This window comes from Phoca vitulina, unplaced genomic scaffold (genome assembly GCF_004348235.1).
Source record: "Phoca vitulina isolate PV1807 unplaced genomic scaffold, GSC_HSeal_1.0 scaffold26, whole genome shotgun sequence".
Lineage (NCBI taxonomy): Eukaryota > Metazoa > Chordata > Mammalia > Carnivora > Phocidae > Phoca > Phoca vitulina.
The window spans coordinates 17,728,244-17,740,683 of NW_022589729.1; the positions used below are offsets into that span (position 1 = coordinate 17,728,244).

A 12,440-nucleotide genomic window follows, 5' to 3' on the forward strand; every position below is an offset into this window, starting at 1 on the left:
TTAATATTTATGTTAATTTTTATTACAAAATTACAATACTTATATGAAATAATGAATGTTCATTACTACTAAAATATGCAATACAAAATGGTTAAACAAAGTCATCAAAACTATACAATAGATTTAGATGCAGCTATTAAAAATGATTAGAACACATATGAAATTGAGCACTACAAAAACAAAATTCAAATTATAACATTGAACATACAATGTAATTTCATATATGATATGTGTGCATTCTTTTCAGAGAAAATATTACAAGAATATAAGTTATGACTAGTATTTAGTCTGTGGTATATTCATAGGTTTTCATAATTTATAGTTTTCTGTTCATCTCAAATATTTTATAATAAACTTTTAACTGTCTTGAAGTCAGCGTTGCATGAAATAAATCACTTCACCAATATAAAATCTCAACAAGCCACTATTTTCTCTTCCTCTACCATATATTTAACCAAACTGTTAAGAAAACAAAAATCTAAGTTGATTAGAAGTTCACCTCTCATCCCTTACTTTCTTTTTGACAGAGGTGTTAATGAGCAGAAAAATAAATAAACATTTCTCCAACCAGTGAAAGGAGAAGTAAAATATAGAAACACAATGGAAAATGAATCCTAAATTAATATTGCAAAGCACTACTTTCACTCTCAGTGATTGACTAATGATTCCTCCCTTGGTTAGGTTATTTTTTTCCACCAACTAATAACACAAATTAGTGAAAAGAGGGTTATTTTTTCCCGGTGTATTTTTTTCTTTTGCAATTTAGGCAATCCATATTTAGTGAAATAGTATTTTTGGGGGGAATAGTGAAGACAGCCCAACATTTCATCAAATCATTCCACAGGTCATACTCCCCTATCATTTGGACATGTATTTTCATGAGATTCCAGTGGTTATTTAAAATAAATGTTTAGAAACATTCATTTGGTTGTGAATACTCAAATGCTATCCAAATATACCTTTGGCTAAAATTTTTGTGTTCCATTTCTGTTCAAAAACATTTAAAAGGAAAACAAGTTTGCTTCCAAGCAAATTTAATTTCAATGTAGTAAAATTAACAGTATTGAGCCCTTACTACATTTATGCCAGATACAATATTTTATACACACACACACACACACATCTATATGTTATACATGTATGTAATTTCATTTAATTTTTATAACAAGTCTGTAGGGTAACTACTTTAGTTCTCTTCTGAAGACAAGTAACCAAAGCTATTGGTAGCTCTGGCTTGGTGATATTTAGAAAATCTGGGAGGAGGGGCACCTGGGTGGCTCAGTCAGCTAAGCATCTGCTTTTGGCTCAGGTCATGATCCCAGATTCCTGGGATCGAGCCCTCATTCAGTGGGGATCCTGCTTCTCCATCTCCCTCAGTCCCCCAGCTTGTGCTCTCTCTCACTCTATCTCAAATAAATAAATAAAATCTTAAAAAAAAAAGTCTGGGAGGAGAGGAAAAGATGATGGAGGAGTAGCAGACCCTATTCCAACTGGTCCCCAGAATTGAGCTGGATATCTACCAGACCACTCTGAACACCCACGAAATCAGCCTGAGATGTAAGAAGATATATCTGGATCTCCACAAACAGAATATCGCAGGCGGTTGGTTTCCAGGTATGAAGCAGGGAACTGTGATTCCGCGGGCACATATCTGAAGATAAACAGGAGGGGGAGAGAGCCGTGGGGGTCCTACACCACCGGTAAGCAATAGTCTCCCATGCTGGGGACAGGGCACAGACTAGCAGACCAGTAGCGGCGGGGAAAGGAGTTTAGGGCAGCACCCCAGACAGAAGCCCAGAGCATCAGGGCTCCACATGCGAACTGGGGGCGGCTGGCGGTTTTAGAAGCACAAAGGACAGAGACGTGCCCTGACCTGGAGGCGAGCACTAGGAGCCCTGCTGAGGGGTGTACAACCCAGGATACTGCACTTTATAGCAGCACAGACAGAAATGGAGATAGTGTGGCCTGGAGAGCTCACTGAAGAACAGACTGCGATCTCTCTGTTCTGAGGCAGAGGGTTGAAAATGATCTCTTATGCTCTGACTCTCGGAAGAGATGCAGAAAGCTGCCAGGGAAAGCCGCCAGAGAATAAAAGCCCCCAAAACCGGTTTTCACTGAGCCCATCTCCCCCCCCCCCACATGGGGCAGGGCAACTCTGCCCAAACAGGATTGCCCGAGTAACAGCATGGCAGGTCCCTCCCCTAGAAGACAGGCTGGGAGAACAAGAGGCAAACAACCCTAAGGTCCCTATAAAACAGGTGCATCTGGCTTGGGTTGTGGTCAATAATTTGGACTCTGTACATTCCCTCAACCACCCCTCAACAGAATGACTAGGAGGAGGAAGCCCCAAAAGAGGAAAGACTCAGAGACTGTGACTTCTGCCACGGATTTACAAATGGATATAGATATAACCAAGATGTCGGAAATGGAATTCAGGGTAACAGTTATGAAGACAATAGCTAGAATGGAGAAATCGATTAATGGCAACATAGAGTCTCTAAGGGCAGAAATGAAAGCTGAAGTGGCAGAAATTAAAAATGCTATCAATGAGATCCAATCTAATCTAGATAATCTAACAGCTAGGGTAAGCGAGGCAGAAGAACGAATTAATGATCTAGAAGACCAATTGATAGAAAAGAAGGATAAAGAGGAGGCCATGAAGAAACAACTCAAAATCCATGAACAAAATCAGAGAAATAAGTGACACCATGAAACGTTATAATGTCAGAATTATTGTGATATCTAAGAGGGTGGAGAGAGAGAGAGGACTAGAAGATATATTTGAGCAAATTGTAGCTGAGAACTTTCCTAATCTGGGGAATAAAGCAAACATTCGTGTCTTAGAGGCAGAGAGGACCCCTCCCAAGATAAGGAAAACAGGCCACTGCCCCGGCATGTAATAGTAAAACTCAAATCTTAGAACCAAGGAAACCATCTTAAGGGCAGTTAGGGGGAAGAGATTCCTTACGGACAGAGGGAGGAACATCAGACCTATCCACAGAGACATGGCAAGCCAGAAAGGGCTGGCAAGACATATTCAGGGTACTAAATGAGAAGAACATGCAGCCAAGAATACTTTATCCGGCAAGGCTGTCATTTAGAATGGATGGAGAGATCCAGAGCTTCCACAACCGGCAGAAACTGAAAGAATATGTGACCACTAAGCCAGCTCTGCAAGAAATATTAAGGGGGTTCTATAAAAGGAGAAAGACCTCACGAGTGATATAGAACAGAAATTTACAGAGATAATCTATAGAAACAAGGACTTCACAGGCAACATGATGACAATAAAATCATATCTTTCAAAAATCACTCTCAACGTGAATGGCCAAAATGCTCCCATAAAACAGCACAGGGTTGCAGATTTGATAAAAAGACAGGACCCGTCTATATGCTGTCTACAAGAGACTCATTTTGAACCTAAAGATACATCCAGACTGAAAGTGAAGGGATGGAGATCCATCTTCCATGCTAATGGACCTCAAAAGAAAGCTGGGGTAGCAATTCTCATATCAGACAAATTAGATTTTAAGCTAAAGAGTGTAGTTAGAGACACAGAAGGACACTATACCATTCTTAAAGGCTCTATCCAACAAGAAGATCTAACAATTGTAAGTATCTATGCCCCGAACATGGGAGCAGCCACTTACATAAGCCAACTGTTAACCAAAATAAAGAGTCATATTGATAATAATATGATAATTGTCGGAGACTTCAATACTCCTCTCAGCAATAGACAGATCATCTAAGCAGAAAATCAACAAAGAAACAAGAGCTTTGAAAGACACACTGGACCTGATGGACCTCATAGATATATACAGAACATTCCACCCCAAAACAACAGAATACTCATTCTTCTTGAGCGCACATGGAACTTTCTCCAGAATAGACCACATACTGGGTCACAAACCAGCTCTCAAATGATACGAAAAGATTGAGAATATTCCTTGCATATTCTCAGACCATATGCTTTAAAACAGGAACTCAATCACAAGAAAAAATTTGGAAGAAATTAAAACACTTGGAAGCTGAAGACCACTCTGCTCAAGAATGTTTGGGTCAACCAGGAAATCAAAGAAGAACTTAAAACAATTCATGGAAACCAATGAGAATGAAAACACATTGGTCCAAAACCTATGGGATACTGCAAAGGTGGCCCTAAGGGGGAAATACATAGCCATCCAAGCCTCACTCAAAAAAATAGAAAAATCCCGAATTCACCAACTAACTATGCACCTTAAAGAACCAGAGCAAAAGCAACAAATGATACCTAAGCCATGCATTAGAAGAGAAATAGTTAAGATTAGAGCAGAGATCAATGAATTAGAAACCAGAAAACACAGTAGAGCAGATCAATGAAACTAGAAGCTCGTTCTTTGAAAGAATCAATAAGATCAATAAGCCACTGGCCAGAATTATCCAAAAGAAAAGAGAAAAGACCCAAATTAATAAAATTATGAATGAAAGGGGAGAGATCACGACTAACACCAAGGAAATAGAAACAATTATTAGAAATTATTATCAACAACTATATGCCAATAAATTAAGTAACCTGGAAGAAATAGATGCCTTCCTGGAAATCTATAAACTACCAAGACTGAAACAGGAAGAAATTGAAAACCTGAATAGACAATAACCAATAATGAGATTGAAGCAGTGATCAAAAACCTCCCAAAAAAACAAGAATCCAGGGCCTGATGGATTCCCTGGGGAATTCTACCAAACATTCAAAGAAGAAATAATACCTATTCTCCTGAAGCTGTTTCAAAAAATAGAAACAGAAGACTCATTCTATGAGGCCAGCATTACCTTGATCCCCAAACCAGGCAAAGACCCCATCAAAAGGGAGAATTTCAGACCAATATCCCTGATGAATATGGATGGCAAAATTCTCAACAAAATCCTAGCTAATAGGATCCAACAGACATTAAAAAGATCATCCACCACGACCAAATGGGATTTATCCCTGGGATGCAAGGGTGGTTCAACATTTGCAAATCAATCAATGTGATAGAACACATTAATAAGAGGAGAGAGAAGAACCATACGGTCCTCTCAATTGATGTAGAAAAAGCATTTGACAAAATACAGCATCCTTTCCTGATTAAAACTTTTCAGAGTATAGGGATAGAGGGAACATTCCTCAAGTTCATAAAATCCATCTATGAAAAACCCACAGTGAATATCATCCTCAGTGGGGAAAAGATGAGAGCCTTTCCCTTAAGATCAGGAACACATCAAGGATGCCCACTCTCACCACTATTGTTCAACATAGCACTAGAAGTCCTAGCAACAGCAATCAGACAACAAAAGAAATAAAAGGTATTCAAATTGGCAAAGAAGAAGTCAAACTCTCTTCACAGATGACATGATACTTTATGTGGAAAACCCAGACTCCAACCCCAAATTACTAGAACTCATACAGCAATTCAGTAATGTGGCAGGATACAAAATCAATGCACAGAAATCAGTTGCTTTCTTATACACTAACAATGTAACTGTAGAAAGAGAAATTAGAGAAATGATTCCACTTACAATAGCACCAAAAACCATAAGATACCTTGGAATAAACTTAACCAAAGAGGTAAAGGATCTATACTCTAGGAACTACAGAACACTCATGAAAGAAGTTGAAGAAGACACAAAAAGATGGAAAAATATTCCATGCTCATGGATTGGAATAAACACTGTTAAAATGTCTATGCTACCCAGAGCAATCTATACCTTCAATGCCATCCCGATCAAAATTCCAATGACATTTTCCAAAGTGCTGGAACAAACAATCCTAAAATTTGTTGGAATCAGAAAAGACCCCGAATCACTGAGGAAATGTTGAAAAAGAAAAACAAAGCTGGGGGCATCATGTTGCCTGATTCAAGCTCTATTACAAAGCAGTGATCACCAAGACAGCATGATACTGGCACAAAAACAGACATATAGACCAATGAAACAGAATAGAGAGCCCAGATATGGACCCTCAAATCTATGGTCAAATAATCTTCGACAAAGCAGGAAAAAATATGCAATGGAAAAAAGACAGTCTCTTCAATAAATGGTGCTGGGAAAATTGGAGAGCTATATACAGAAGAATGAAACTCAACCATTCTCTAATACCATACACAAAGATAAACTCAAAATGGATGAAAGACCTCAATATGAAACAGGAATCCATCAAAATCCTAGAGGAGAAGGTAAGCAGTAACCTCTTTGACATCAGCCACAGCAACTTCTTTCAAGATACATCTCCAAAGGCTCGTGAAGCAAAAGCAAAAATGAACTTTTGGGACTTCATCAAGATAAAAAGCTTCTGCACAGCAAAGGAAACAGTCAACAAAACAAAGAGGCAACCCACAGAATGGGAGAAGATATTTGCAAATGACACTACAGACAAAGCGCTAATTTCCAAGATCTATAAAGAACTTCTCAAACTCAACACCCAAAAAACAAATAATCAAGTCAAAAAACGGGGAGAAGACATGAACAGACACTTCTCCAAAGAAGACATACAAATTGCTAACAGACACATGAAAAAATGTTCATCATCATTTGCCATCAGGGAAATTCAAATCAAAACCACATTGAGATACCACCTTACACCAGTTAGAATGGCAAAAATTGACAAGACAAGAAACAACAAATGTTGGAGAGGTTGTGGAGAAAGGGGAACCCTCTTATACTGTTGGTGGGAATGCAAGTTGGTACAACCACTTTGGAAAACAGTGTTGAGGTGCCTCAAAAATTTAAAAATAGAGCTACCCTATGACCTAGCAATTTCACTAGTGGGTATTTACCCCAAAGACACAGATGTAGTGAAAAGAAGGGCCATATGCACCCCAATATTCATAGCAGCAATGTCCGCAATAGCCAAACTGTGGAAAGAGCCGAGATGCCCTTCAGCAGATGAATGGATAAAGAAGATGTGGTCCATATATACAATGGAATATTACTCAACCATCAGAAAGGATGAATACGGGGCGCCTGGGTGGCTCAGTCGTTAAGCATCTGCCTTTGGCTCAGGTCATGATCCCAGGGTCCTGGGATCGAGCCCCGCATCGGGCTCCCTGCTCGGCAGGAAGCCTGCTTCTTCCTCTCCCACTCCCCCTGCTTGTGTTCCTGCTCTCGCTGTCTCTCTCTCTCTGTCAAATAAATAAATAAAATCTTTAAGGAAAAGAAAAAAAAAAAAAAGAAAGGATGAATACCCAACTTTTACATCAACATGGATGGGACTGGAGTAGATTATGCTAAGTAAAATACATCAAGCAGAGAAAGTCAATTATCATATGGTTTCACTTATTTGTGGAACATAAGGAATAGCATGGAGGACATTAGAAGAAGGAAGGGAAAAATGAAGGGGGGGAAATCGGAGGTGGAGACGAACCATGAGACTATGGACTCCGAGAAACAAATGAGGGTTTTAGAGGGGAGGGAGGTGGGGGGATGGGTTAGCCCAGTGGTGGGTATTAAGGAGGGCATGTACTGCATGGAGCACTGGGTGTTATACGAAAAGAATGAATCATGGATCACTACATCAAAAACTAATGATGTACGGTGACTAACATAATAAAATTAAATTTAATTTAATTTTAAATAAGAAAATCTGAACTATCTTTGTTTACCAGGTCATAGGGCCTTACAAAGGTGGTGACTTGACAATAAGGGCCAAGTTAATTTAGCCCAGAAAGTTTTCATTCTGAATTAGGATGCAAGCAGACTTAAGGTCTATTAACATCAATATTAATATTGACATCACTTTGACAGTATTTTACCAAAACTCTTCCATTATTACAAATATTTAAATGAAACTATTTATTGGGATACTAAATTAATTTAAAAGAAATTCATTAATTTAAAATAAAATAAATTTATTTCGTTTAAAAATGAACCATTCAGAAATTTAGTTATACCTAAATAAATCACAATAGTATGAGTTTATATTTCATGGGCGAAAGAAAAATGAGGAAGTACAAGACTAAGACCTCAAATCATCTTCTCTCTGTGTTTAATATGAGCACTGAAAGTATGTAAGAAATAATGGAAGGTTGAAAATATTTTGTATTTGCACTTCATTCTTTCATACTTACAATCATATTTTCCAAGGCATGTTTGGCAAGCCAACAGTTTAGAAAGACGGGGACAAATAGATTCCTTAAGGAAGGCCAAAAGATCTGAAAAACAAACCAAAACTAAACTTTTATCTCAAAGCAAAAATCATATCCAGCCGATTAACATGTAAAACAAAAAAAAAAGTTAATAAAGACAATATAATTTTTAATACATGTGACAAATACTTTAAACTCATTAATGAAATGCAAGGAGAAGATCCAATCTTTTCATTCATTGTTCTAATTCTTACTTAGGAAAAAATTCTTTGGGAAATTATTGTAGAAACAGAAAGGAAAAAATGAGCTCCCGCTAATGTCACCTATAACTATGGGAATTCTATCATTAAATCTTTCAGTGTAACGGTTTATAATAGAGATCACCTCTTTCTTCCCTACAACTGGAGGGGGAACGTAGGAATAAGGAGAGAAGGCTTTCCCTTTTCACAACATTACCACTTACTCTCTTCAGATTCAAACATTTTAAGTGACACTGGGAACCATATTCAATTGGATTATATGTAGTTAGCCTGTCATTTAATCTAGTTCCAGTCATTCCTGTAGATAAATCATTCAAATTAAAATAATTGTCAGAAGTAAGCAACCACTTGAGATAATATTTGCTTATTTCCATAATTTTCCAAATAAAATTCAAATGAAGTGTTAGAAAGCATATCCCCAACAGACATTATTATAAATCTATGAGATAGAGATTAAAACCTAATTTTGCAATGGCAAAGTGCTTGTTACATATTTATGGGGCTGCAATTGAGCAGGATCATTGTAAAATTGGTATTCCACAGTACCTTGATAAAAAAACAAATTGCTAATTATCTGGCTGTTGGCAACTTTCTTATTAATGGGAGAATTGGACTTAGTAAATATTGTGTTTAAGCTAGAAATAAATATATGCTCAGTATGAGAAACTTTTATCAATGCTTGGTTTCTATTTTTTTTCGTTTGAGTATAGGTGACATACAATGTTCTATGAGTTTCAGGGTACAACTTAGTGATTTCACAAGTTTATACATTATGCTATGTTATCCACAAGGGTAGTACCACCTGTCCTATGATATCACTACTATATCATTAATTGTATTCTTATGCTATGCCTTTTATTCCCATGACATTCATTCCATAACTGGAAGCCTGTATCCCTTCCCTTTCACCCAGTTTGCCCAACCCCCCACTCTCTCCCCTCTGGCAACCATCAGTTCTCTGTATTTATAGGTCTGATTCTGCTTTTTGTTAGTTTCTATTTTTTTTAATTTCACAATATACACAAGAAATGGAGTGATTAATTTCTACTCTGTCTAGATAATATCAACACCTATTCACATGGCACATCTAGAGCAAATATGTCTAAAAAAGTATTTTATTTCGCTATTGCACTAAATCTCACTAGTTTTCATTTAATTCCATAATCTAGTTATCCAACTGATTTTACTCTTTATTTTTAATACCATGATCCTTACCGAAGCCTAAAATCATTTATTGGAGCTAATATAGTATTTATTAGTATTTAGATTTAAAGGCTTAAGTCTAATGACAAAATTAGTTATTTTAAAGATGCTTTTAGGACTTACTGAGATAATGAAGGGAACCGCATTAATTATTTCCAAGATGAAGGGTATTCGTAAAATCTGTTCCCAGATGTTTCCCTTCCAAGAAAGAATAAATAAAAATGAAAGTCAATTATACTGAATCCCATTAAAGGGGGAAAAAGACAGCACTCAGAATTTCTCTAGCAAGGATGCTTACATTAACCGAATACCAAATCATTATATAAAAATGTAGCAATGACTTTTAAAGATTATTTTTCTAGATGTAATTGTACTCCCTCAATATTTTGGTAAGTTTAAGTAAAGCAAACATTTATAGTAAGTCTTGAATATTGTACACAACACATTTTGATCATATAATATTTCATGGAAGAAAAGTTACAAGTAAAGATACACATATTAAAGAAGCTGCAGAATCAGTAAAAAAGTGATTCAATCTTAATTTTTTTACTATATGAGTTATATTCACAAAAACTGTAAAGGATATTAAATAGCTTATAAATACATACACTTGTTAATGTTCATTAGTATTAACATTGTTTTTATGTTAAAACTTAAAGGGCTTTTTCAAGCATCTAGATTCTAATCTCCCAACCCACATAGTACAACAGTATTCATCAAAATTGGTGACATAATTTTTGTGTCCTAGTGCAAAATGAAAATTCCGGGCTTCCTATTAACAAATTATTAACAATTTCCAGAAGGTGAGAGAAGAATATTAAAATAAGCACAGGCCCTTCTAAATGTTTAGCCCTGTGCAAAGGCATACAACACAACCATGACGCTGTCCCGATATAAACAGGTTAATCACTGACACTTTCTTAAATGGTGTCCAATGGGGGAAAAAAAAAAACTCAGGACTTACTAAAGCAGCTTATTCTTCTATGAAGAGATCTCCATATTAGAAAGGTAATTTGAAATCTGGGTCCCTGTATTTTCCAATTATTTTATAACAGTGGCTTCAAAGTTAGGAGCCTTTCTTAATATTTCCTTGAGGTCCCAAAGGCTTAAAACATCACAGTAATATAAGATACTACCACATCACAAAGCAAGGTTCTATACTGGCTAATGTCCATGTACTCAAATATTAAGTAACAAGTTTTACTGTACTTCATTCATCACCATCTCCAGGTTGTACAGAAAGTGGTAGGGGGAGCAGGTAGAAAAAAAATGGAAGCAACGAGAAGGCCTCCATACAGATATGTTAGTGGTGCTTGGGTGCTTCTCTCATCACTTCAAGCTAAGTGAGAAGGGATCAAGAGAACCACTTAGGGAGCTTGGCTCACGTGTAGAGGCTGTCTTTGGCTCATGCCCAAAACATCTAAACATGAAGAGACAACAGTGCAACAAGAACAGAGGGTTGAAATGAGAGCAAGCCACAATGATGCCAATTCTAAGACAAAGGTACTTGTTTTCTGGGAACGAGACATAGACTCTAAAGAATAAAATCTATGGCCATTTTAAAGGAGTTTACACTCAGGATGGCTGTGTGCCTGAAGGGGAAACAAGACCTCAACAAATGGTGGACCTCAGAGTGTCAGGGCTTGGGTCAGAGCCCTAGTGGCCCATCAGAGCCACTGAGGCACCCAAGGAGCTTCAGTCAAAAGCCTGCAGAAGACCGCAAAAGCCCTACTTGTATTGGCCATGCAGAACAAACCAGCACCAGACTACACTTGTGCTATCAGGCACTTTCATCCCAAAGGCTGACTTCACCTCACTCCCTGTGCCTCCTCAGCCCCGGAGGGACCAGAATCAGCAGCATCAAGTAAGAGAGGAAGTGGGAATAACAGATAACCTCACAATGATTCCCCGTCTCATGCAGGTCTGAGCTGAGGATAAGCTGAAGTATTAAAGTGGATGAAAATTTTAAATGTTTATATATATTGAGCATAATTTCCTAAATACTAAACTGAAATTTGCCTTGTGATTGGAGAGACTACAAAAGTTCTGGGACCTTTACAACATATCATCTGATCAGCATGGATCAAGAGGATGTGTGCATTTGGAAAAGTGTTGGGGAAATAAAATCTTAAAAAAAAAAAAAGTGTTGGGGGACTAAAGGCCTTTCCTACTTGCACTGAGTCAAGCTTGTTCGATAAAGCAGTTGTAACTGATTGTGTGTGCAAGTTAATATTGCCATTTCATTCACCAGTTTTTTTACATGACTCAGTTTCCAGAAGGCTTAACATTTGGCTTATTCTGTCCTTGGTGTGTTTTTACTGGTGACTGTACCTCTCTCTTTGGTGTCAATGATTGTTCCTAGGAAAGAGACTGATGTGACCAGCCAGAGAAGGAACAGTCTGGAAACAGTTACCACTGATGATATGGCAGGATATCTCTATTAATGCAGAGCAAGATTAATATTAGTTTTCTTAGCTGTGAGACACTGTTTGGACAAATTTAATTCATAGTAAACAAAAACATCATATATCTCTGATGACTCTCTTCATTTCCATTTGTAATACATCAACTTTATTTCATGATTTTTTTCTCAAACAATTAAAAGAGTCTCATAACTGGTATCTGACTTAATTTGGTTAATTTCTGATTTATCTTCTATAATAAAGCAAAAAGATTCTTTCCAAAATGCCATTGCCAACATAATGACATCCAAACTACTCTTCAGATTATATGAAGGCTCATAATCTGGACTCTGGTTACTGGTTTGGTTTGTACCTACTATACTTCTGTTTCCATCTTGAATTCAGCCACAGATTCATCCATACTGAATTTTATACAGTTCTCTGAGCAGGCTATTTCATACTTTTATAACTTTGCT

The 12,440-nt window shown here is 37.2% G+C and overlaps 1 protein-coding gene across 7 annotated transcripts in view; it reads right to left on the bottom strand.

Annotated features, from left to right (window-relative positions):
• KCNT2 (potassium sodium-activated channel subfamily T member 2) overlaps window positions 1-12,440 on the bottom strand; it is a 377,236-nt gene that overhangs the window by 225,663 nt on the left and 139,133 nt on the right. For 6 of the 7 annotated variants that reach the window (XM_032422169.1, XM_032422163.1, XM_032422167.1 and 3 more), the window contains exons 6-7: window positions 9,686-9,760; window positions 8,082-8,165 (exon numbers count right to left, since the gene is read on the bottom strand). In XM_032422169.1, coding sequence (XP_032278060.1) covers window positions 8,082-8,165; window positions 9,686-9,760 — 159 coding nt within the window. Of the gene's footprint in view, window positions 1-8,081; window positions 8,184-9,685; window positions 9,761-12,440 lie in introns of all 7 variants that reach the window. The other variant, XM_032422162.1, reaches the window with a different exon arrangement.